The 27070-nt window shown below is 39.0% G+C and overlaps 1 protein-coding gene across 9 annotated transcripts; it reads right to left on the bottom strand.

Moving 5' to 3' along the window:
- Positions 1-345: 345 nt before the first annotated feature.
- Positions 346-18493, bottom strand: LOC6619457 (probable serine/threonine-protein kinase DDB_G0282963). Of its 9 annotated transcripts, none has more exons than XM_032724053.1 (10): positions 18029-18493; positions 14430-15549; positions 10987-11064; positions 6964-7249; positions 3681-3865; positions 3348-3483; positions 2828-3151; positions 2701-2768; positions 2036-2611; positions 346-1421 (listed from the first exon to the last, which is right to left on the bottom strand). In XM_032724053.1, the coding sequence occupies exons 2-10, from the start codon at positions 15534-15536 to the stop codon at positions 759-761; spliced, it is 3423 nt and encodes a 1140-aa protein (XP_032579944.1). In that variant the 5' UTR covers positions 15537-15549; positions 18029-18493; the 3' UTR covers positions 346-758. The 9 variants fall into 9 exon arrangements, with proteins under 9 accessions (XP_032579944.1, XP_002043672.2, XP_032579945.1 ...); XM_002043636.2 differs by having other exon boundaries at positions 3348-3513; positions 18029-18492; XM_032724054.1 differs by having other exon boundaries at positions 3348-3480; positions 18029-18490.
- Positions 18494-27070: the final 8577 nt, after the last annotated feature.

Here is a 27070-nt window from a genome sequence, read left to right on the forward strand (position 1 = left end):
GAAAAACTCATGATATTTTCGTCTCGAACGGATTAAAGAAAAGAAACGGTAAACAGCTGTTTCCGATGTCTTTTCAGATAATTTTGTTTGACAACATAAATAAACCGATCCCATTTCGTTTTTTTCATATAATTCATATTTAAACACCAAATTATATGACTATCACATATCCGGTAATAACATTAAGAGTGCAAGAGAGATTTCCCGCGATCTCGCTCATATGGACAGATGGACGGACAAACGAAACGACTAGTAATGCTGATAAAAAATATACTTTAAAGACTTTGGAAACGCTTCCTTCTAATTGTTGCATATTTTATAACCAAGTACGCTTTTAAGGTTTCATAGTGTTTGTAGGTTTTTTTTTATTGGTTGGATATGCTTGCTCTAGAACCCTTTGATGTTCCAAAGTCCAAATAAAATTGCGTTTGATAATTTTCGAGCATTTATCTCTAAACGTAAACATAACACAAAAGTTTTTACATTTATTTTTTGCCGAAATTGACGGTAGATGATATTGCACAATGAATGGGGGGGTCGTTTTCTAACTTAGGGCATGACTGCCTATTTAAACTTAGATACATAATCTCATTTACATTAATTACCATAAATGTATTAATATATGAAGCTTTACTCATTCACATGCATTGAATCCTATTGTATCAATTGCAATCGACGCAATAGAAAGATCGTTGTACTTGATTCTGTATCTGTATCAATCCTCAGTCCACATCCCTAGAGGAATGAATCGCCGAGCTTCATGAGTCCGATGGTCGTTGATTCTCTTGTTGATTCGAATTCGCATGGAATCGATGATGTTGGCTGCTGCCTCCACTATTGCCACCTGCATTGCCGTTACTATTCAGCTGGTTCTGATCAGCCTCGCATTTTACTCCGGTGTCAGGACCAGATCCAGTTGCCAGTCGGAACGCTGCTTCGGTATGCGAGCGTAAGATCGCTTCAGCCTGGTGCATTCGGAGCGCCGTTTCTGGACTCGTATGGTGGTGGGCGGTTTGGTGTGTTTGGGGGTGTGGGTGAGTATGTTGGTTGGTAGGAGTTACGGCGTGCTGCGGAAAGTTTGACGTGTGGTGGTGATGATGGTGGTGGTGCTGCTGCTGGTGTTGGTGGAGAACTTCGATTCCATGTATTCCTCCTAAACTCGGGTCCGGCTCGAGGGAACCGCGCATCATATGCACGTTCATGTTCATAGCGATCGAGGCGGCAGTAGATTCGTTCTGTAAGCTTGGCACATTTATGTTTGGTGAACTTTGAGAACGGGAGTTGCTATTGCTGGGGTGAGTATGGACTAGCAAATGGGACAACTGTTGCTGTTGGTGCTGCGGAGCCTGCTGCTGTTGATGGTGATGTGGGTGTGCATGTTGAAGGATGTGTGTCTGGTGTGCCTGTGTGTGATCGGCGTGCTGAAACATGCAACGCATTTAAATTATTGATCAAATTTTTATAACGAAAGTAAGTTAAAGACTGCTATACCAATAAAGAAAAATTGGTTTTTCTTACGAAATTTAAAACGTAAGCTTAATACAAGACCAGTTGGACATTTATAAAAACTTTAAGTTTTGTCTGTTTTTATGTTTCGTGATAGATGGGCTAGAAACCAATTGCAAATCGTGCTTAATTTCACTTGTTACATATTTTTTAACGAGTTCTGAATACCATTTACTCTACCAGTAAACAAATAATAGAACCAATCGGAACAATCGAATTGCATAAATATGGCTTCGGATATAAAACCATCGCTGCGTTGCAATCTTTTGACCAGATGTACATAGAATCTAACTGGGCGCCTTGTAAGAAGTGTTATTTTCAAATTTTGTTTAATTTAATATAATTAGGTACATTTTGCATTCGTTAAAATAATGTAAGAATTGGAAAAACAGCGGTTTGAATATGTCCGGCAGTTTAACAGCTTTTTTCAAGCAACGAAATGAGATTGCCAATTATGTATTTCTCCTCCGCCCTTTCTATCTTCTTTCCAAAATGGTTTTCTCTGCTAAGTCTGGTATATTATTCTTACATGTTGTTGGTAGGGGGAAGCACCGTTGCTGGAATTGTTCATTCGCATTGCAGCTGCCAGATTGACCACAGCGGCCTGAACCGCCGCGCTCGGGACTGCTGAAGTGTCCACTCCATCTGGTGGTCGTGACGCAGCAACTGCTGCAGCAGCAGCCGCCATTAGTGACATCCGGTTGGCGACATGCAGTTCCGCGTCCATGGTATATTGGCCGGATCCCGGAAGTCGAATCTCAGCCATTTTGTGAGAGCTAGTGTTGTTGTTACTCGTGCAATTATTGTTGTTATTCGTGGAACTGCCTATGTTGTTCTGGTTGCTGTTCTCATTTTCACTTAAGCCGTGGTCAATGTCTTGGTCTTGATCTGATGTTGTCGATGACGATAGGCGTCCGTTTGAAGAGCATTCTGAGTTAACCGAAGGGGAAGGGCATTTCGAGTTGGATCCTTCCGAGTTGTGAGCTCCGGTAGGCAAAACTTTTCCGGCATCCGCAATTCCGATTCTTGTACCAGTGCCACTGCTGGCGGCTAAGGTTACCGCTAGAATAGATTCTCGTTCTCGCTGCTCTGCAGCTGCCCGGGACTAGAAGTAAATAATAATAATTATTTCTTTGTTAATATCAAGCGTTATATGTGGTTTTATTTTTATTTTTATTTTTGTGAAATACTAACTAGTACGTATTGAGCCGCGAACTGATGTTTCGGATCCATGCGCATTGACTCCATATGGGTAAGAAGGCCTGGATAACAAAATGAATGAAGTCAATGACTTGTTAGGATCAATTTTATTGAGAAGTACCGTTTTCATGTGTGAAGACGGCCTGGCAAACGCTACATGGCCACATTCGCAGGCTGTTTGTAAGTTGGGAGGTCTCAGCGTGGCAAGCCAGATGTTTCCTTAGGGAACCCTCGTTGACATAATGTTTACCGCAAACTGGGCAAGGATGGTTGGCAGTTCTTCGCTTGCCCAAAAAACTGTCGATTAAGCTAGAGCCAACAGTGGCCTGATGCGAGTTCGATTCAGTTGTGCATTGGGTAGCAATATTTTCATTGGTAGATCCAGTTCCGTTTCCGTTCCCATTGCCCGTAACTATCTGATTGAGCTCGCTGAACTGGGATGAGGCTGAGCAGAAAAGGACAAGACAAAACGAAATGGTTGGATAATTGTGAGAGTATGATGTCTATTGATATATCTATTGAATGATAGCGTAAAAGCTAACGCGGTAAAAGACTGCTACTACATATGTACATGACAAAATTTAAATATTCTTTAAGTTCAGTTCAGTTAAATACGTTGAAATCAGCAGGAATTTTCTTACCTGAGCCACCAGGTGGGGGACTCTTTTCCTTATGAACATGTTTCATGTGGTCCACAAGGGCCTCAGTGCCAAGGAAAAGTTTATGACACACCGGACAGGACGTAGCGTTTGGACCACCTATTAGTGCGGCATGCTGCTGCAAGACACCAAGATGCAGCTGTAGCTCCTGTTCGCAATGTGCGGTGTTTTACGGTTGCGAGAAAATTTTTTATAGGTGGAGAAGGCAAATGGGATAGATACAAAGATCAGGTTCGAGGTTCAGGGCGATATCAATGGAAGTTATATAGAAGGCAACGAAAAAAGCATGATGGGAAGCTTGTAACGCTTACTAACCTTCGATGTATGTGTACGCAGGCTAGATTCAGTGGCGAAACCCTTTCCACATATGTTGCAGTGAAAGGGTCGATTTTTAGCACGTTCCACTTGAGCGTCATGGTTTCGTAGATGCTGTTGTAGATTTGAAAGCTGTATAAAGGCTCGACCGCAGTCTGGCAGATGACATTTATAGGGTCGTTCTCCTAAAAATTCAAAAGGAGTAAAAAAATAAAATGAGGATAAATTTAAAAAAGATTTTTGGCAAATCGATAGAAATTTACAAGACTAAAATTATGAAAAACTATCAATACGTTTTTCAAAACTGTACGCGTGGAAGTTTTGGGTGGCTTGTGGGCGTAAGAGTGGGCGTGGGAACATTGGTCAACAAACTTGAGTTGCGTCTTTGTGTCTACTTTATATGGTCGGAAACGCTTCTTTCTGCTTGTTACATACTTTTCAATGAATCTAGTATGCCTTTTATGGGTTTGTTTTAAAATAGATTCTTAATAACGAAATTAATTGACCCCTCAGAAATTTCAAGAGATATTAAAAACAAGATTTTCGAATCGAACTTTATTTACTTATTGACTACTAAGGGTACGTCAAAAACGAAAATCATCCTGAAGAATTGGAACAGATCTATTTTAAGGCTAAAAAAAACCGAAATTAGGAAAAACAGACCCCAAAGCTGCTGCTTACGACATGGGTAAATAGTCACAGCGCCTAATTGACTGACTACATCACTTTAAAAGACTACAAGCAAGGGCTCAAAAATATTACAGACGATTACTTTGAGACACTTTTGATACAAGTTGATGCAACAGCAAATTCAAGAGAAGTGCAAAAGAGACAGCGGCGAATTTCAGCTTTAAAGGCAAATTAATTTCATTTAATCGCGCAATTAATTAAAATGTGGAAGGTCAGCAACAACATCGAAGGCAAAAGGATCTGGCGACTAAAACGTTTAGGCTACTTAGTGTCACTTCGTCTTTGAGTAAAACTAAATACAAATAAATATTCGCAAAGTGCAGTCGTGTATACGAAACTGCGGTCGAGTCTTACCCTTGGGCCAGAGAAAAGACCACGTCCGCGGCCCAAGAGCAACCCTTCGCCAAGTCGTCGGCTAAGAAATCCGAAATAAGTGCGGGCTTACACCTCAAAGGCACGTAGTCGATGTCTAAACGACACTTCATTTGATCTGTCGCTTTAAGCACCTTTAAGACTGCACTGATTGGACTGCAGCTCCTAAGTGCCCAGCCCTTCCTCGTCTAATGGTCTTTGCTATCCATTATCTATCTACCCGCAACGCGCCGTCAGCGTTTAAGAAACCGGCCGGGCCAGTACACTGTATGGTATAATTACCCAATTCTGCTTCGCGGCGACGGGAAACCCGTCCGTAAAAAAAGGTAGAATTCCGTCGCTGCCAAAAGTACTATATTAAGGGGGAAGGGACCAAACTGGTTTTCAATTAAAGCGTTTTTGATTTCTTTCTGACGGTGTCTCAAGCAGTGGAAAGGCGCCGAAGTCATAAATGGCAATTGTAAGGTTGCAATCAGGTGTGAACAAGAAATGGTTAAGGTAAGCGGAAAGGAATTGGGACTGCGCGTAAAGAAACATGAAATGACATTGAATGCAGCTAATGACGTCGAATATTTTCTTATGGCGCCAGATATTCATCCCCTCCAGCTGTCCTGATTCAACAAACTTTGGGAATCCCAGCTAGGAGGGTGAAACGGGAACGGCTACTGGCTCAAAAAGCTCTTGAAGTTTATTTAATTATCTTTGTCATTTCCATTTGCAATGCCGACCCAGCTGCAAAGATGTGTTGAATGTGCAAAAAGACAAGCCCTTATTATAATACGGGCGTACATGAGATTTGTAGAAAGAAGACGAAGTCCAAGGTCAGTCAAGGCACTTTTTTAACCCAATACAGCCGTGAAAGTAGTGCTGGACTGAGGACAGTGTCCATTTTTTAATTATTTAAGGACAAGCACTCGGTTTTTTTAATCATCTTGGTAATTAAATCTAATACAATTAGTAATAAAATATAATTTGTCAAGTCGGGACCAAAAATATCCAACAATTTTTGAGTTCGGCCACTTATTAAAATCTACTATATCGTACATATACGGTATACCGATAGAAATTGGCAAGACAAACAATAAAACTAAGAAATTCAAAACATTTTACAAACGTGTGGGCGTGGCAGTTATAGGCGGTTTGAGGGCGTCAGAGTGAGCGTGAAAAAATCAGAAATTTAATCCTTTCAAAATATTTAATAGTTAAAAAATTTTACCGTGCTTAATGCTCGGTTTTACAGAAACTATTAACACCATTGTAAGTTCCAGTCCGCACAGGATCCGAAACGATTTTATAATTTCGGTAACACTAAGACCATTCCATTATTTTTTGAAAACACCTCGGTAACATCGGATCAGGCAATAGCCAATCTATTTGCCAAGTTTTTTCGAACAACATATTCTACGTTACCTCATTCCGAACATCCTTACTCTTACGCGGTATCAAAGTCGAATTTAATATTTTGACCTACTATAATCAAAAGCTCGTAAAAGCGGTACAGAGAAATCTTTAAATTGTCGGTTATCCCTAAGTTTTTGAACATGTTATCACGCCTCATTTTCAGCACCTTTGTAGGTCAAGTAGGTCAAAAAATTTACATGTGTATCACCATGTCAGCACGGTTTTATGGAACGCAGATCAACAACCACTTTACCTTCCACTAACTTCCTTCGTAATAGAGGGCATTAAAAATAATCTTCAAACATATGTCATCTACACTGATTTTTAGCATATGACTTTTAGCATGACGCTTGTTAATCATTCTCTTCTAGTAAGGTCACTTGATTTATTAGGTTTCCCTGAAATCGGAAATGGCTAGATCGACTAGGCAAGTAATCCTAATCAAAAATTTGTATACATATGTATAAGGTTACATGTACAACAGGTTGGAAACGCTTCCTTTTACCTATTACTTACAGTTCAACAAGTCTAGTATAGTTGTACTAGTACCCTTTTAATCTACGAGTAATGAATATAATTATAATTAAAATATCGATAGCTTGGGGATTTTTTTTAATGAAATTATGTATATTATGTTAGGTTGTGACAAGATTGTAAGTTAAAAAGTTTCACATCGTTTCTAGGTAATTTATATAACATATACAAGTTTAACAGTAAAGGGTCTTGTTCCGCCTAATATGTGTACTATTTTTATATGGTAAAAAGTACATTTTCAACTTTTGGCCTCTGTGGCTCTTGTTTGTGCAGTTCGATTACTTACCTGTGTGCAGGCGCGTGTGCTGCTGGACGTGCGACAACTGCTTAAATCTACGATCACAGTAGGAACACTTGTATGGCTTCTCTCCAGTGTGTACCCTGATGTGTTGCACGAGCTGGTGGTTACTGGAAAAGCTCTTCATACATTGCTGGCACTGATGCGGCTTGGTATCCGAGCTAGGCGTAATACTGCCACCTAAGTTGGCCGAGCCGGTCACGCCCTGGGTGCCCAGGCCAACGCGGGGAATCTGCTGCTGTATTTGCTGCATCGCGCTTTTGTGCATAAATAGCTGCAAGTGCAAACAACACATTCAAAAGATGCCGATTAGTTAAACAAACCAATTTTCAATATGGTCTTGGCAGAAGGCGGTGTACACCTCAACCTCAAGACCGAAGTATATCTTTCAGTACCGAGCTTACTGTCAGCGTGTCTGTCATAACCAGGTATATTTATAGACTTCTCTTCTTGCCGGTTTTATGTGTTGTTTCGATAAAAATGTGTACCGTCGCATGTCGGACATGTGAAAAACATGTCAGCAAAATCTTAAGCTCTTGTGGAAAGTCGAAATCAAAATTATGAATTGTAAATAAACATATATGATTATGTTAAGGTAACGGTTTTGGTTTCACATTGTGAGGTCATCATGCGTTTTGCTGATTTTTAATATTTTATCATTGGGGCCAATAACAAGCCAATAAGTACACTTAAAAACCATACAATGCTCGTTCTTGATTAATAAATAATATGACAACAATAGGAAGTGAAGACTAATTAGTCATTAAAATATAAAAAATATAAAGAAAATCACGTTACTCGCTCAGGTACAGGGTTTACTAGATTCGTTGAACAGTATTTAACAGGTGGAAAGAAGCGTTTCTGATCAGGATATACAGCCGAGTCGATTTGGCCATCCGTCCCTCTGTCCGTATAAACGCTACTATTTCAGGAACTACAAAGGCTAAAGAGTTGAGATTGAACATGCAGCTTCCAGAGACCTAGACGCAGAGCAAGTTTGTTTCCAAACGTTACCACGCCCCCTCTAACGGTCGCAAACCGCCCAAAACTATCACGCCCACACTTTTGGAAAATGTTTTGAAATTGTTTTCATATTTTTATTAGTCTTGTAAATTTGTATCGATATGTAAAACAATTTTTAGTCACTCCCAATTGTCACTACGCTTAATATTTTTGTCTTGCCAATTTCTACAGGTATACCAAAAACTTTGGCCACGCCACTTCTAACTCCTTCAAACTTCGAATTTCTATTTTCTTAATGATTCTGATTTATTATGTCGGACCAATAAATGAACCATCTAGTTCATCACAGTCTATAGAAAATCAGTTTTTTGAAAGATTTGGCTATCATACTAGCCCTCTTCAGTCTCTTTATTTCTGCAAATTTAACACGAGCCGCTCGACCACATTTAAAAGACGAGAGAACGCCATAGTCGAGATTCTCGATCACATACGCTCATGATAAGAGAATATATACTTTCTAGAGTCGGATATGCTACCTTCTACCTAACATATATCTTTTGCTCTACATCAATGCACCAAAAGTGGGACAAGCCCATTTTAATGCCGGCAATTGCACATCATTGTAGATATATTCTATTACCTTGGAGAAGGTAGTTTCGAGTCTATAAAAGTGTGCACATTTTGTCATTATTAATATGGAGAGAACGGTGTTATATTATTTATATTATTATTTTGTATTAATTTCTTAAACAGCTAAGCTATATAGCTTAGATAGCCTAAAAGTGTGTTACCCATTAAGTATACTTGGAATTAATTTTCTTATACAAATGCCTAATTATTTAGTTTAATCGATTATATATATAGTACTTATGTTTTGGAAGCTACTATTTATGATCTTAACATTTTATTGTACTTATTTTCTTTTTTGACGCATTGGCCTTCTGTTCAAATTTTTGTGTTCCTTAAAATTTAGAATAAAACGTGCATAGTGCAAGACAATTAACAGCTTGATACATTTTTATCTGTATTTTTTGTGCGGTAAAATGAAAAAAGAAAATAGATCGTTATGATATAAAAAAGAAATGGCATGTCGTCACTTTCCTATGACGCATATTTTTTCCAAGAAGTAGTTCGGGAGTAAAGCATTATAATCAGCACTCACAAAGGAGAATAGAATTAGGTGCAGTGTGGTGACGAGAAAAAAGGAGAGGCTGATTTCGTGTGGCTCTCTGGTTGGTTGGCGGCCAAGCGGTGGTTTGTTTCCACTGGTAGCGGCATTAGCAACCTTCCATCGTATCACGGCTACTCGGGTTTGGTTCGAAACAGAGTGCACTTTTTATACACTTAATTTTGGTGGGTATATGGATGGTAGAGGCAAGCACGACTAAGGCGGTCTGTCTTCGTTTTTCTTCACAAGTGTTATGACCAACAGTAATTGCGCATTGTCGGCAAACGGAATTTCTATAAAATAACAGGACCAGGACAGACAATTTAGGGTCAGTACAAGGTAGTTCCGTACCTATGGCGATATTTTAGCAGTGCGGCGCATATAAAAAAACCTACAACTTGTTTTAAAGAAAGCTACTCTAATCATTTAGGCCAAGAGATGGTGTTTTTTAATCACAAAAAGCTATGCATAGGGGATACGTTTTAAAGTGGGCCAAATGGTACCAATTCTATAAGTAATGAAGCTTGGAATTTAAAAAGAAAATACAAAATCGTAACAAGAGAGGCAGCTAAGGAAAAGAGGAGAAAGGGAAAGAGAGCGCATTTATTTCCATGCATGCATTTTCCCTACTCTGGTTCCCCCTCGCTCGATTGCTTTTTATTTTCAACTCCTTCACCCCTCCACTCTCTTCCGCAAGCACTCGACCCCTCCGTGCCAGTGGCAGGGACGCAAACTCAAAGAGGGATGGACTTATGTCCGCCGGACCTCTTTCGCTCTATCTTAGGGGTAGCAGGAGGCGGTAACCATCGCTTCTTTTCGCTTCGCTCGCCGTGTGGTCGAGGTGAGTGAAATAAAAATGGTTGAAAAAACGTGAGGGGTGGACAAATGAGTTCGAACGGGTGTGAGTTCGTTTGTTCATGTGTGAGCGGCACACATACATGCAAAGTATATATTCATGCACACAGAGACAGACCACGCAAGAGTGTTTACGTTTGCTCCTCCTAAGTCGCATAAGACAAAACATTTGAGGGAAGGTCAAACGATTGGGTTGGGGTGTCCTTAAATGTACGGAAAAGCCGTTGATGCTCTGATTACTGTACAATTTAGTTCTGCTAAATATGTACGCAGAGCCGTGTCCAAGACGTGATGCCGAAGAACTAACAAACTTAAAAAAAAAGTGAGATCTATTAGTTTGTCCTACAAATAAAGTATTGATAAATTTAATCTTTTCGCCAAACTGTTATATTTGTACAGGCTAGCCTGAGTTTGTAATTTCACACTTATTCTATCCGAGCCAATCAGATTGCGATATATTTCAAATGTAATGCAAACTAAATTTAAAAAAATATATGTCTTAGCCGAACGATTAAAGTCTGATAGTCAATTTTGTTTACCGGGTATAAGTTACATTTCCCGCAAAAATATTGCAAAATAACTTAAATAAAATAAAACAGTGAATTATTTGAGCTATGTATATTTAATTAGTAAGTCCTTGTAGTTATTTACAGTTAAAATAAATTAAAATAACAATTATTTGTAAATGTGAAATACACAATATACGTGATAGATTCAGGAACGGGCTTTAATTCGTCAAATTATAAATGAAGATGGAAGAATTCGGCATTTAATTTTTTTTATGTATGTTGATAAGTTTTTAAGACTGTCGCTGACTAAAAAATTAAAGGTAAAAAGAATAAAACTAAAGTTCAGTTAACTTGAAATAACCCAGCCGAAAAATAGTTTAAATCTTTAAAGCGGTTTTAAATATACGTAAATATAAAGTTGTGCGTTAGTGTTCGGTGAGGAGCTGTGCTGCAGCTGTGTACATGTGTCTTTGACGAGGAAGAGTACTATACACAACGGAACAGATGCCAACTCACTCGTTGTAGGGTTGACCAACATTCTTCGAGGGTGCGTTCACTGATCGCCGCTGCGCTGCTCGACCGGGATAGCTGAAGCTGAAAAGCAAACAAAAAATACATCATTTTCTTTCATGCGGGGAGAATAATAGCGGTGCTCAGGCTCACACATCTATTCACCCAAGAAGTGATAAGCTATCCCATATCTATCTGCCTTTTGACCACTATTAGGTGAAGCTGAGAAGAATTTTAAAATGCAAATAACGGCTGCAAGAATTATACCTGTTCCCTTGCTGAAAATGGTTTCTCCTCTCCAAACTTCGTTTTTGCCATTTTTTTGTAACACTATGATATAGTCAATTGATTTCTACAGCGTGAAGCCCTCTTTTAATCAAGTTTTAATTTATATATGTAGAAATAGTTATATTTTTTATACTAAATTCGTCTTTCTACCTGAAGAAGTAATTATCTCAATCTGGATAACTAGTCGGAAACTTAAAGCTTGAAGATTACGATAAGCGTGAAGATTCTATTAACGCCCGAAATTTTCACGCCTTTCGTTTTCATTATTTGTTTTGCCAATTTCAATTGATACACCCATTCTAACGCCCACAAGATGCAAAATGCTGTTACGCCCACAAAATTTGTCAATTTTCAGATTTTTTGTAATATCCCTGCCAATTTCTATCGCCATGCTATTTCGCACATATGTACGTATGCTTCTGATACAATGTATTTCTTTGATGAAACTGACTTAAAGTAAAGTACAAAAAGTTCAATAGAAACTATTTGTTTTGTATTATAATACAATATTTGGCCCCTGTTGTAATGGTTATGGCAAATTGAGTCACGTTAATGAATATTTAATGAGTAAAGAACAATTACATCGTGCTCCTTTTCACAGTCAAGGGTCATTGTATATATGATAACGATCTGGATAGCCGATCGTGAATCGAAGCAAAATGGAACGAATACAACACAGTTCCCTTCCAGTAAGTATATTTTTAATTTTATTTGAAGATTTATTTTGGTGAACTGTTTTTTCCGAGTTATAGACTTGCGAAATCTGCGGCACTTTTTATAATTTACATCATGTCAGGCGAATTTGAACATCCGTTAGTTACACGGGCCACGAAATAACCTCAGCTCCAACAGCACAAAACCATTTTTTGGGAAGGGGAGGATTCTCTTGGAAAAACTTATTTGATGGACAGGCTTTTGACCACGGCTGCACGATTAGTAAAATAACAGCAAATGCAACAAAATTACTTGTGCCCGCGACCTCGGAAAGTGCTAGCGCCCGAACGAACTTGCTTTAGATATGTTGGGATATTTAGATATTTAGCTACGCGAAGCAGACCGGAGCACACAACCTTACGGTCTGATGTCCTTTGAACTTCTGCCGGCTCGGCGAATTATCATCACCAAACGGGACACTGCGTGACTGCCAGGGGGTTCTTCTTAAACTATCCTGTTGTTGCGTCGTTCCTCTGCCGCTGCCGTAGCCGAGCTTCTAATTCGGCATCTCTTTCTCTATGCGTTAATATTATTTTCTTTAAGAAATAAGCACGGACGGCGCTATAAAAAAAGACGGAAAGGAAAAGCTCCCGAAAGAATGTCATCTTGCGCTCTCATTTATCTCTCCCCACGCACGGAGTGGGCGAAAGGGAGACAAGTGGAGGGAAATAAAAATTATGGCAGCGGCAGAGTAAACGTCTCGACTAGAAAAAGTGAACTGACTTCTATATCCTTTTATATAAGTGTGCGCGTGTGTGTGAGTGAGTTCCATTAAGCTGAGCCCGAACTTGCATCCCCGTTATGGCCCCCGTAACTTATTGAACAAGTACACGAAGGTGAAGACTCACAGACTTTCCCACACATAGGAGGAACAACAAGCTACTGTTCGACAACGGGGGTTACTTCAGTGCTTTAAGAAAAGGTACATGAATACTAAGCAGGACTGCTCTCTGTCCTTCTTCCTTATTCTCTCTTATCCTCTCTGTCTCTCGGTCATCGCTCTCCATCGCTTTCACTCCCTAATAATAGTTTCCAACACTTCCAACACCCCATTTTCACTACCCCTTACTAATAACGGTAGATGATAGGAGAAGAGAAACGACAAAGCTAACTCAGCACCTAAGAAAACCTTTGCACAGATGGCTCCCAAGACTGCGACCAAGGAAAAGTTGAAGGAAATATACCCCTTTTTAGATGCTTTCCAGGGAGCTTTTAAAATTTCCCTCGACAGGGGTGTTTTGATCTACTCTTATAACTTAAGTTTAATAGATTAGGGGCGGTAAAAGAGAAGCCGTGAATTAAGAGAAAAATTATTTAATAAAGGGAAAATTCTTTGAATGGTGGAGACGTACGAAACGCAAATAACGCACACTCTTACTCAAAAATAGCAGTGGTCAAAAACGAGTTCACTTAAAACTTTTGTGAAATGATGAACATCACTAAACTTTCAAGGTCGTTTGTTTTAATACATACAAACCCTTAAATCACTTTAGGTGCAGCAGTACGAATAGATATCATTCAATTATTACTTTAAATGTGATTATAAAATTGTTTTTTGTTATGCCCGTTACGCATACAGTAAAAGGGTGTACTACAGCCGAGTCAATCCGGCAATGTCCGTCTTTCCGTCCGTTTGTCAATCTAAATAAGCGCTGTGATCTCGGGAACTGTAAAATCTAGAATGTTAAGATGAGGCATTTAAATGTTAGATGTTTATACATTTCGACAATTTGTATTGATATGCCGGAAAGATATTGTCACGCCCCCCAAATCGCTCAAAATCTTACACGCTCACACGCACAAATGTTTTTTATTTGGTTGTAAATTTGTATTCCCCATCAAACACAAAACACTTTCACGCCTTCAACTTTCCAAAATGTGTTGATGCGTTTTGATTTTATTCTATTTTTATACTTGTTACTCGTAGAGTGATAAGGTATACTAGAGTCTTTTAAAAGTATGTAACAGGTAGAATGAATCGTTTTCGACCATATAAACATATAAATAATTCCGTCTGTCTGTCTGTATGAACGTCGAGATTTCAGGAACTATAAAAGCTAGAAAGTTGAGATTAAGCATACAGATTCTAGAGACATAGTCGCAGCGCAAGTTGGTTGCCACTCATACTCTAACGCCCATAAGCCGTCCAGAACTACCATAATATTATTAGTCTTTTGATTTTTCTTCGTTGTACGTTTTGTCTTGCCAATTTCTATCGACATCCAAAACAGTCACACAATTTAGAAATTTCATTGTTCCACTCCTAAAAGCTAAATATCGGGTGTGTGATAGTCTAGAAGCTCGAATAGCGTTTTCTGTTGTTTTTTTTACTAATCTCGTTTAAACTGCATTGAATATTCGATTAATAGGTTCCCTAAAAATATATAGATCTCAATATTCTCACCCAGAAAAATATGGGGAAGCAGAAAAAATCTTCAAAATAATACCTGAATTTCATTGGCCATTTTGTCGTTATTGTATTTGATGTCGGGCGTCGTGCTGCCGCCGGATGGCGTTGTAGAGTGCTGAGGGGACTGCTGACCCTGCGAAAAGGTCTTGCTTATTGTTGTGGGTGCGGATCTTCGTCCTGCGCCCGAATTAGAGCTACCAACTGTTCCGGGGGACATTGGCTTGCACTGATGAGTCTGAAATGCTCGGCCACTCCCCGCCAGCTGATGAGACGGCAAACTGGACTGTGCATCGTCGGTGGACACCGTACTGGGTGCTCCGAGTCCGATGATCAGTGCTCGACCTTCCGAGACTTCTCTAGGCTGTGGGTCTGCCACGTCGTAGAAGTCTCCGCCGTACTGGGTCTGGGCCTGCGCCTGAACTAGAGGATGCGGACACTCGTCCAGCGGCTGTAGGTGCGTCTTCGCATCCATCTCCTGCTTGGGCTTGATCCCACATAAGGCGTTTAAGGATCCTTGTCCGTAGTTGCGAAGGTTATTTTGCGCCTGATCGCCTATTGGCGAGAGGTTATTCTGCATCGCCGTGGATTTGAGGTGGACCGCCGCAGCAGCGGCTGCAGCGGCGTTAAACAACAGGTGGTGGCTACTCAGCTGGGGCGACTGCGTGCCTCGGAAGGAGTCGCTTCCATATGACTGCTGCTCTGAGTGCTGCTGCAGAATGTGACTGGACTCGGCCTTGCTGCCCACAGTTGAATTGGTGCCGGAAATTGCCATGGAACTGTTGTTTCCCACTACGCCCGATCCTGCTGCTGGACCTTCTGGGTGGGCTTCGGCTAACTGCTCGTTCTCCTGCGGAAGGGAGTGGTGCAGGGCGTGGTGGGATATTGGCTGTTGATTCGGGGGGGAAGAGTATTGGTGAAGCGCAGTTTGCAGACCAAACGGAGCACGCGACTGCTGCCAGAAGTCTGCGGAGTCCATTTTAAACATTCGAAGATAATTTGTTAGGAGATGGCCAATACAGATTTGCCAGCTCGTTGGGCTTGGCCGTTTTTTTCGATCGGGAGGACAACTGCTTACGATCCTGAACACGGATCTGGGGTGCCAACTGTGCGAAGTTTGGGCCTGGTTAAAGCATCGTAATTTCATATCATTTTATTGCCTGAAAATAAAAAAAAATTGTTAAATGTAAAAGGGTTCATGTAACTGGTTTTTTTAATTTTCCCCGAACGTACTCAGAAACATAGTTTCAGAAAGTGGGATAGATTTGGGCGGTTTTTAGTGGTCAGAGTGGGCGTGGCCAAATTGTTTTCGGTATATAGATTGAAATAGGAAAAACAACAAAATTGAATCATTTCTCAAAAGTGTGGGTGTGGCAGTTTGTGGCGGTTTGTGGGCGTTATACTGGGCGTGCTAAAAGTTGTTTGGCAATTCGATAGAAAATTACAAGACTAATAAAAATATAAAGAGATATCAAAACATTTTTCAAAAATGTGGGCAGTTTTTGGCGGATTTCGGTTCATTAGAGTGGGCAAAAAACTTTTGGCAAATCGATAGAAATTTACAAGACAAGACAATTAAAAATATGAAGAATAACAAAAATAACAAAAATTCAAAAGGGCAGGTGGCAGGTTAAGGCTGTGAGTCAACTGTGCTGTGTGGAAACATGAGTCAACAAACTTGCGATGCGTCTATGTATCCAGAATCTGAATTCTTATCCCCAACCTTTAAGAATATATATGTTATATACATAACATGAGTAAAAATTTAAATTTTATTCTAAATTTTTATTGTCGATGAGCTGAAATGTTTGCAAAATTCGAAAAGTAACCCTGTCGATTCGATTACTGCCAACAAAATTTTTGTTTAAAATCTTTAGTCCATATAGAACCATTTTAATGCTAGATGATGAAAATTGGTTCACTAGTTTGTTTATTATAACTTATACAATTTCGAAAATCATGGTTTCGAGAAAATGAAAAGGAAAGTCTGCTTTGGCGGCAGTCACTTCCGGAAGGCATTCCCACAATTTCTTTAGCTTTTTTGAAACTTTGAGACGATATTAACAATAAACCTATTTATTAAATCAATAACAAATAACCAAATTTTTCTAGTGTCTCATGGTAGTTATCTAAAGTAATGGATATAAAATGGGAGTGCTTGTTTTTAAATGGTAAATCGTGAAAGTAAAACCATAAAGTAAAAAAGTGTATGATGAACTAACCCCTTTTTTACACATATCCTTTGTATTGGGACTGGTTCTCTTCTTTTAAAATAACAATTATTAAATTCCTTCCTTATTTTGTATATATAAAAAAAGGCAAATAAGTAAGATACGCATACGTCTCTTAAAATATATATATAAACACCATAGCCAAATATATCGGTCATTCTGTTAAAAAAATCTGCCGACCAAAATTTATGTTCTCCCAGATGTTAACGTTTCAGATTCAATTCATAGACAATTGGATTCAAAAGCAATCAAAGGTAGAGACTTAATATCTAAAAACACGGTTTCTTGTATATTTTTGTATACGAATGCATTAACCGCTTAACTCAAAAAAAGCGCAGCTGGTGGGGAAGTAAGCCAGTTTCTGGACTGGCACCAACATGCCACATATATGTTGGCATCGGTTAGAAAATATATCATATAAAAAAAAACATGCTCATCGGTACTATTATTTCCTCGAAGACGTAGTTGCGGGAAATTAATAAAACACACAGTTCAATTAGGAAACTTATTCTTCAATATCCTAGCTTCGCACTACTTTCTTAAATACACGGACACTTATAAATTGTTTGTTATTATTGGGGACATAGTCACCAAACTGTTTTAATCACAATTTGTTTATGGAATCGTTCGTTGTTAAAGAAAAAGAAATTCTCGAAAAAAAACAAAAGTTCAAAAGCATAAATAAATCAAAATGTGTGAATAAAACCAATAATAAGCAATGTGTCGCGTATACAATAGTTCAAAAAGTAGCGAAATGTCTTGCTTCCATTTGAATAATTGGTGATTTGGTGCGTTTTTCGGTTGCCTTTACCTCTTTACGAGGTTTTTTTGTTGGAAAAATACAGTGACTGTCTGCATGCACGGCCTCGATTACGGTTAAGATTACGGTTGAGACTTGGAAGTCGCTCCCAGCAAACAACTACAGATAACCTGGCGGCCCGCGAGTCATAGAAAAACTAATTTGGCCTCCGCCTCGGCCAAGTATAAATATGACTGTTGCTGGGGGTTCAGACACGTCTCGTTTAGAAATAGAACTTGCATGCAAAGTGGAGTCGGCCTGAAGTCGAGTCATCGCTGTCGCCATCGTCGCTGGCGCAAAGTAAGCCAAACGTCTTCGTTTCAGGACTCAGCTCTAAGGCCTTCGGCAAAATATCTTCGTCCCGTCTTCGGGTTTACCAAGAACAGCATCTTTGCTCAGCGGATAATAATGCTCTCTTTGGAATGGCTCTTAGTTGCCAAATCGTGCCACCTCGGAATAACGGTCAAGCCGGAAAACCGAAACCTTGTTCTTGTTACACGTATATACATATATGGATGCATATGTTTATACATGTGTATATATAAGGTATGATCGCCATTGTGCCTGTGTGGATTCGATATTAACATAGAATTTAGAATCAATAATTACCTTGAAAACAAACATATTCTCAGGCGATTACAGCACGATGACGGTGACGTCGCAGGTGATGGGCGGCATACCAATCAGGTGGCTAATGGTCCTATATCAGAAAATTCTATATCCTATTGACTTTTTACGTACGACGATTTTGCAGTTAGAATGTCCGTGAGCTTAATATATACTTGAATTAGGTTTTTGATGTATTATTAAAAGTCATTTAAACTTAAGGCCGGAATAAGGCACACGTTACGGTGTCGCGATATATTGGTTATAAAATTCATTGATCGCCTATTTATCCCCAAACATGGAGTTAGATTGATGCAGTTTATATTTGAATTTATTTACATATAAATTTTAAAATTTTGTAAACGTTTGAATCACAATTTGTTACCCGATACGAACTACTATTTTGATGCCCAGATTTGTATTGTTCGAAAATACCTACATATATACGCATTGTGACGTCTCATTATTTAATATATATAAAAATATAATATGATATATTCAAATTTTAAAAAATATCGAGGTTCACATTTGTAACTTAAACAAATATTTAGTTTAAAACATCGTCCATTATATTACCGAAGAATGATATTAATGTGGTGTTTTGATTATTTATAGTAGCAATATCTTTAATTTTATATACTATTTTACTTACTATTTACTACAATAACCACTATCTCTTCACGCTTGATCATACATCTATACTATTATTTTTTTAATATTGCTCTTATCATTAATAAATAATAAGCGACTTGGTGTATAGTTACGTATGGTTATGCTAGGGCTAGCTGTAGGGTATGTGATAGTTCAAACTGTCTGTTCCGGTGTCAGTGTGTCTTCGGTAATCATTCAGGGAGTGTATTTTGTAGCTGTAGAAAATCTAAATGTATTATTATATACTGTTTAAATAAGTATTAAGAGACTATATATGCAATTTAAATGACTATATGGTTATATACACAAATAAATCATATTTTCGATCAGTAGCCTATCAAATCTTCACGTAATCGTTACTCAAACATACAGTTTTATATTGTATTAAATTTATAATTCTTTTGCGCATTCATTAATGTCGTTTTGTACTTTTGATTTCAATTTTGTTGTAAATTATATTTTTCATTTGTCTAAGAACAAATGTTTAAATGGGTTTTCTCGTTGGTTTGTTTTTATGTTGGGTTATATTGGTTTGGATGTTTTTTCGGATTGGTGATGAAGGTAATGTTGATAGTGTTCTTCTGTTTTGGTAATAGGTGTAGAAAACTTAGATAATTAATGCATCTGTTCTATTGCGTTTAAAACTGAAAGATGGCTGGATTGAATTAAGTTTGTCGATTTGATCGTTTAGTTACGGATTCTTCTTTATTGTTAAAAACGATTTTTGGTCTATTGTGTTTGTTAAAATTATGATGATCTGAAATTAAATTAAAAGAAATTTTTTTCATATTTTCATCTGAATTCAGTAAAACACAAATGCAATTGTCTAAGTAAGCATTGCGAAGCAATTCATTTGTGCTTTTTTTTATCAAACAACTCTATTATTTGGTTAGTTTTTTTAGCACAGTCCACAATCATTTTATATCTTTTTTATGCACATTTGATAAAATAAAAATGCTCCGCGAGGTCAGGACGATCCGCAGTCGGTTGTTCTACTCCATGGAATATTGCGTTTCTGAATGCCGCATCCAAAATAATTGAGAATAAAAATCATCGCCTCGGCATACGTTTGCTTCGCAAGCTGGAGACTGGGATGGAGACAGCCGGGTGCCGAATTGGGGAAATAGCTTGCAGCAGCGGTGTGCTTATTATAAGATAAAAATTGTGTGTTAAACAAAAAGTGACAGCAGCGGCAGCGACAACAACAACGAAAGCGGCGGATGTGGATTCAGATCCTTGCACTCGGGCAGGGAACCTGAGCCAGCGCCGGCGCTGTTGGTAACTGCAGTTGCAGTGGCAGTTGTTTCAGCATTTGCAGTTGCAGCTCTACACTCAGAAAAATTGAATTGATGAAGCTAGATAATCCCACTTTCAAGAAAGCACCAATTCCTGAATTGCAATTCCCCTATATATATGTAAATATTCGTAAGATTTTCGATTTCTGATATGCTCTCCGAGGGCTTATTGCTATTCTTATTGCTCCTCGATTACACCTTGTATGGATGACCTGATGAGGCTTCCAGTCCATGTCTATCCCTGCCCGTTCCCTTCTCCGTGTAAGGCGCGAGATATGGCTTTCTGGTCTTTTTTTCAAGTGCATTAAGCTGCATGCTATTGATGCCCAGTGCCCATTCACACCACGTGAGTGTGTGTGCGTACAGTGTACAACATATATGTATGTCTGGCCCATGCCGCCTTTCATATGCGTTTTCGTTGCATCATCCCTTACGCCGCCCTCTCCAACTGATAACTCTCAAACAAACATGCGGAGGGGGGCTGTTGCACTCGTCGTTGGTCGTCGGCTCCCGTCAGCGCTGCACTTCCGCAGTAACATCCCTTATGGCGGCGTTGCAGCGTGATGACCACTGCAACCACCCAGCGAACCGCCCTCCTCCCTGCTGTCTTGCTGCAACCACAGCACAGTCCGTTCTGGTCGGTGGAATGCAAATTTGTGCATGATTTAATGTCTACTTCAAGGCCTCTCTGGCACCTCCTGGCCCTGCTACTGCCCCTGCCCAGCTCCTGTTCCTGTCCACGTTCAGCCATCTCCCTTTCGCCGCCGGACTGCCAACTGTTTCTGTCTAGCTCGAGTTGTGCGCTGCACTTGTGCATGTATGTGCGATATGGCTGCATTTCTGGTCTTCGTCACGGTGCGGCAGTATGCATTTTAATGCTTATGTGAAGTTCCTATATACAAACACGTACACAATCAAGTGGGCGGCTCGCAAAGCACATAGGCATCCGGAAAACACTATTGAACCCTACCTTTTCAAAATGAATGTACAGCCGTGTATGCTGCAGCATATATGTACATATTTAGGTAATGTTAGCCGCCACCTCTGCTGCGCAATCGATTTTGGTCTGAGCTTTGGTCTGTGGGAATCGACCTCTATCGATTTTCTTTAATATTATACGTATTTATGTACCCACATGAAATCTTAACAATCCGAACAATCCGCGTTGAAAAAAAGCGGATACCAATGGTATATGTATGTACATTAATATCATCATGCAAATTGGAAAATATATACACTCTTAGTATAAAAAAAAAAAAAAAAAAAAACGGGAAAACCACTACTTTTTGTTGTTGAAAATTATGGTCTATTCCCATGCATATATGTATTAACAGGATTACAGCAGTCGTACATGATTGATAAAGACTTTATAGTATAGTATACAAATATATATATATAATATACAATATTATTATTATCAAAACCCGAAATTCTATCAGTCCGGTCTAAATACAACTAGTCAATGCGCATACATATCTACATAATCTAAAGTTCAATCAGTCGACAGTTACGCATGGCTTGTCACTTCAGGCCCAAACTAGGGTTCCGCGGTCTTACAAATGGGCGCACAGTGTAGAGCTAAATACAAGGACAGACCGAGCATACCAAATGTTCAAACTCACTTGACTAAATTGGTTATACTGAGAACTTGTGCTCAGAAAACGTGTTGTTAGGTTGGTTCAATTACGCGCGTCAAGCCCGGCAAGCATAACTCAAACTGTCCTTATAGTGCGGAAACACTTTTAGCTTTCTCTTTCTCACTCTCAAGCAAATATAAAAATGATGGCTAGTTTGTCCAGATGTCCAGCAGTGCAATGAAAAGATATAAGCCCGACGATCCGACCACTAATACTTTTCTTTCTTGGCTTATGATTGTCATAGTCTAACTTAGTACAGTCAATCTTAATAAAAGAAGCGGTCTCGAGCCGACAGTTTTTAGGGCTAACATAATGCAGGACTATGTAAAACAATACAAAGCCATTCATATTTCGATTCCAACTTCTAATTATGTACACAAAAAAGCCCATCGCTTTACTTTGGAAACTGTATACGATGTGTACCAAATGCACTTTAGCATATGTATGTGTTGCATGTTGAGTGTGTTTTTGTTTGCACATTGCATGGTAAATATAATAATTGGTGCGGGTATTTGTGGTATTTGTGTGCGAACGGTCATGAGGAGGCAGCACTCCATGAGTATGGCGAGCCTGCACGAATTAATACTTATAAATTAATAAGCATATTCACATTGCGCGCATCCTTCTCATCTCTATGCTTGCCTATGTACCTGTGCCTATTAGGGTTTACATGTGTATAGGGTACAAATATAGATGCGAATGGTCTTAAACTTAGGATTTGGACAAGAATAGGCAAACAAATTATAGATTATAAAATTTCTTCTCAAATCTCCTGCAATCTTTTAAACGAAATCCATTCACTGATCAAGCAGACAAAATGTCCATGTCTGCCTGTCTACTAGTTTTTTTCCCCCTTGGTAGTGCTAGTGACGTGGCATCAATAGAACACGAAGGGTAAGAGCTAAGCAGCACCATTCCCATCGATAGGAGTCACTTTGGTGTTTGTGGTTGTGAAGCAGAAAAATTGGCGGTTGGTCAATTCGAAAATTTTAAGAAAATAATATAGAAGTGTAACATATTATATAAACATGGTTATAACTTATTCGTTAAAAAGAAATCCCCTTCACCGGACGGTAAGTACTCATTACTTATTAACAATTACTGTTTTCTCATTAAGAAAAGTCCCCCCACATAGCATTTTAAGCCATGGCAAAGAAAATTCCAATACACCACTTTCTCGTTGAAAGTACAAGCATATGTAATCAAATCGGATAATATCACGCAATTGGACGGTGCAGCGCTGCCAGCAGCCGTGCAATACGTAAATGATATTTGTTTTGTCATAAATAATTGCTAAGTACGAAGAATGCAGCTCCGCATCTGTTTTTGGTGTGCATATACTCATGCGCCTACTTATGTGTATACATTAAATAAGTTATACGAATATTGTACTCGCGTACATTATGTATGGCGGCTATATATGGCCCCACATTCCCAACTGCAGGACCGTTTTTTGTTTGCTATGTGACAAGTGTAGCGATTATTTATGTACATGTGCATCAGCTTCGGCTGCTTTTATTTTTGATGAAAGTAATTTAAAGTAGGTTTTAAAATAATATAAATCTATTAGTGTAATTTAATGATCTTATGGCTCAAAATGTAATTTTTTCATTTCAATTATGACTTTTAAGATGAATCATAAATTTATTTTTCTTTGAATTTATTTTTAATTAACATAGTACATATATACATCTTTTTATAGAAGTCTTGAAAACTCGGACTGTCCAAAACCTTTTGAACTGTTTACGGTAGTTTACGTAGCGATGGTGAGTGCTGTGATATATGTATATATGTATGTACAACGCGTAAATTTGAGATTTTCTTTAATAGTCGAAATCGATGGAAATATCAATAATAGGCTATTTTGAAAACTACATTTTTGCAGACCACGGTATGAAGGAGACGTAGAATTGAAGATCTGACACGATATTTTGATCAGATTCATTTACATCGTTGTCTGCAACTGCATACTAAAATTGTTCCAAAATATTAAAAAAAAAACAAGATTTTACCAGGGTTTTCGATATGCATCTGTTGGTCTGTGCATGAAGCCTTCGTTTTAGTGTCCTGGGCCTAATTTTATTAAGCTGCTCTGCTTAACATTAAAAATATTTTTTTAAAGCAGTAATAATCTAAGACAAGAAATCGATTTGAAATCGAATAAGGACATCGCGTTGCTATAAGAAAACCTCAAATTTATAAGTTATTAAGTTCTTATTTTTTTTGTCCAGAAAGAAGGGCATTCTTGGAACGTGTACATACGAATAAATTACCGTATGTATACAGGTATTTGTATTTGAGGGCTGACAGTTTAGAAATAGTAAATATATGTACCTTATATGTATGTATGTAAAGGCATACCTATACATACATACATTCCGTGGGCATATTTTAAATAGAATGCTTTGGCAATAGTTGTGCATGCTGCATGCGTATTATTATATAAATTCAATCATACTATTGCATTTAAATTGAATTGTGTATATGTTCCATGATTAAAACATGTTTGTAGTGAAATTAATGGAAAATTAAGCACTACTGCAAATTTAAACTTAAAATTATATTTATAATTGCAGAACACATTATTTTATTATAAAAACAGCGTAAAATATGCTATTTACATAGTTCAATGGTTATTACGTTAAGTTTTACTCCCTATAAGCACGGGGCAAGTAAAAGGCCAACGGGAATGTTTTTTGCATATTTGGACACTGTTTAATAACTATAAAAACTGTATGGCGGCATTGAAGTCAGCAATCGCGATCACGATTTGCGGTCAAAAGCAGATGGTGGTATACTGACCCACGAAGAGGATCACATGAATAAAAGAAAAATGAGTGGAGCAGGGTACATGGTAAAATGACCTGTATCAATAAATTGCGTTTGTATATATATGTACGTGCATCGGCAAATACACAGCTGTTTCCGCGGCATTAATGTAACCAAAAAATGTTATGGGAAAAATGGAAGGATACATGTTCATAAAATATTTTTAAGTGTTTCGGACTCAAATGCCAAAGAATCTTTTTATATTGTTATATTTATACCCATTATGTATGTATATTCGTCTGTCCTTGTCAGGGCGGTTTCTGTACCAAACCACACCGTAATCTTTCTTCATTCCGACTATAAGTTCTTCACCGGTGGTTTGCGTTTGGATATCATCACCCGAGCCCTAGTGGTATAGGGGCAGATGCAATCAGGCGACCACCACAGGTATAGCAATGAGGAATAGTTTCTGATATGGCACATTCATCATTTGCATACACTGTAGAAAAACTTAAGGCCCTTTGATATTGAATTTCAAAGGCCCCTTGGCGGTAAATATTCTTGATCGTCTTGATCGTTTGCGGACACAAACACTTACTATCTGGTATGAATATTGCGAAGAGTTATGGAAAGGAACTTTAGAAATGGATATATTCCGGCAAGAACATAACTTGCAGATCGAATCAGTCTGGATTTCCTAAGGCTGGGAACGATTTTTCTGCGTGTAGGCGCTGCTAGGTACACGCATGTGTAGGGCAACGCACGCGCAAGCGCAGCCAATTGGCAGTAGTACCAACCCCTGAAGGGTCAGGTCACCCAGCCCCAATCTAGTCCAGTCCCTCGTTCAAGTTTCAAGGGGACAAAGAACCAGATGGCACCGGCGCCGTTGTGAACGCGGCTCCAGTGCGTAACGGTACCTTCAGCGGTATCGGTACCAGTACCGGTATCAGCGATCAGTGTCAGTGGTGTCCCGTTTGCGCCTAGGGTCGCTGCTACTCAGTAATTTATGCATAATGCGGACAGTTAAATGCAAAAGGGTCAGAGCGCGTTATTCAGGACAAAGGAAAAGTAATCACTCTGACAGACATATGTAGGTAGATGGGTCAGGCAAACGCAAGACCTCGACGTGTTAAAGGGTTGATACTCGGACACTGATTTGCACACAGCTTTGCATCCCTTGGACTTGTATCATTTACATATTCTACGTTTAAATTCATTTTGAGTTTTGTACCTTTCGAACAAGCCCGGAGCTCAAAACTCATCGTAAGCATAAATATACCTTTCCTTTGTGGAATTGAACGCTGATGTCGCGTTGTCGGATTTCCGCTCTAGTTGCGCAGTACCGACAGTTAAGACTAGCTTTTGTAGATCGGCGACTGTTTCCTTAACCCCAAAATCTACTTTATAAAATAAAAAATACTTTGACAATAATCTAAAAGTTGTGGTCCAAAAAAAACTATAAATATTCCTATTCCAGCCATATCCGTTCGAATGCATACCGTTCAACTTGGCAACTTGGCTAGAGGGACTACTAAAAATATATACATATAACAGTTATCCGGGCATCGCGATGTATTAAAATCCAGCTAAAAAACTTATTTTTGGTAAAATATAAAAAAATGTTTGCTCAGACTTAATGGAAATAATAAAAACTTGGCACTGACACACTGCCATTTTGTTTTCCTGGTATAGTAGAAGCAGCCCCTTGACACGACCTTTCAACTGCCCACCACCCACCCGCGTCCGCAGAACGTACCATCCAAAAATCTATACGCACCCACCCACCGTCCGGTGAACCGACCGCCAGGCCCGTCGACTACCCTTTTTGTTCACGAGATCCAAGTCATCGTTAGTTGTAGTTGCCCTTTTTGTTGTTTCTCTTTTATATTCTTTCTTTTTCTTTATTTTTTATACTTTAGGTTGTGAATAAATGTTGGCATGGCGCGCTTCCACCCACAAGGAAAGCAGCGAGCGCTGCAAAGGCCGGCTTGATGGATGACGATAGCAATGCCATGGCAATGGAGCCCCCTTGCCTCAAGTTCAAGTTGAGTTGAGTTCAGCAAAGTGAAGCGGAGTTTGAACGGGGTAGGGAGACAGCTTCGCGCAAATAAAATGTAATTGAGGGGAGAATAAGCCTAAGACGATGCTGCCACTGACAAAACTTGTGATTGTCGACCGGCCTTTTACTGGGATAGGAGGGTAGGGTTACTTGGGATGCCGCATTCGTCCTGGGGAATGGGGTTGGTAACACTCTGATAATATTAAACCGGACGCGGCCCAGTTCTAGGCCTGCTAAAAACAATTTAAAATTTAATTTCAGCGAAGAACAGAAAAATCAACAGAAAAATGAATGTGGGAAAAGAAAGAGGAATAAGAATGTTCTGAATTCGCCCCACTTTCATTTTTGTAGGAAACCCTACACCATGGAAGGGGTATTTTAGTTCCAACCAAGAAAGAACGCCATAATCGATTTTATCAACTAGATTTTTGGTTTTTCGGTGTTAAAGTAAGGGTGACTACATTTTTAGCGCAAATAGATAGAATTTCGTACTTAAATAATAAAATGAAAACACATTAAAACATTTTTCAAAAGTGTGGCAACAGCACAGCGAAGTCGTTCATAGAATATTTCTGGCGCTTTTAGTTTCTGAGAGGACACACGGACTGGTATGATCGACTCGACCCATTTAGCG

The sequence above is a fragment of the Drosophila sechellia genome, chromosome 4, assembly GCF_004382195.2.
Source record: "Drosophila sechellia strain sech25 chromosome 4, ASM438219v1, whole genome shotgun sequence".
Taxonomy (NCBI): domain Eukaryota; kingdom Metazoa; phylum Arthropoda; class Insecta; order Diptera; family Drosophilidae; genus Drosophila; species Drosophila sechellia.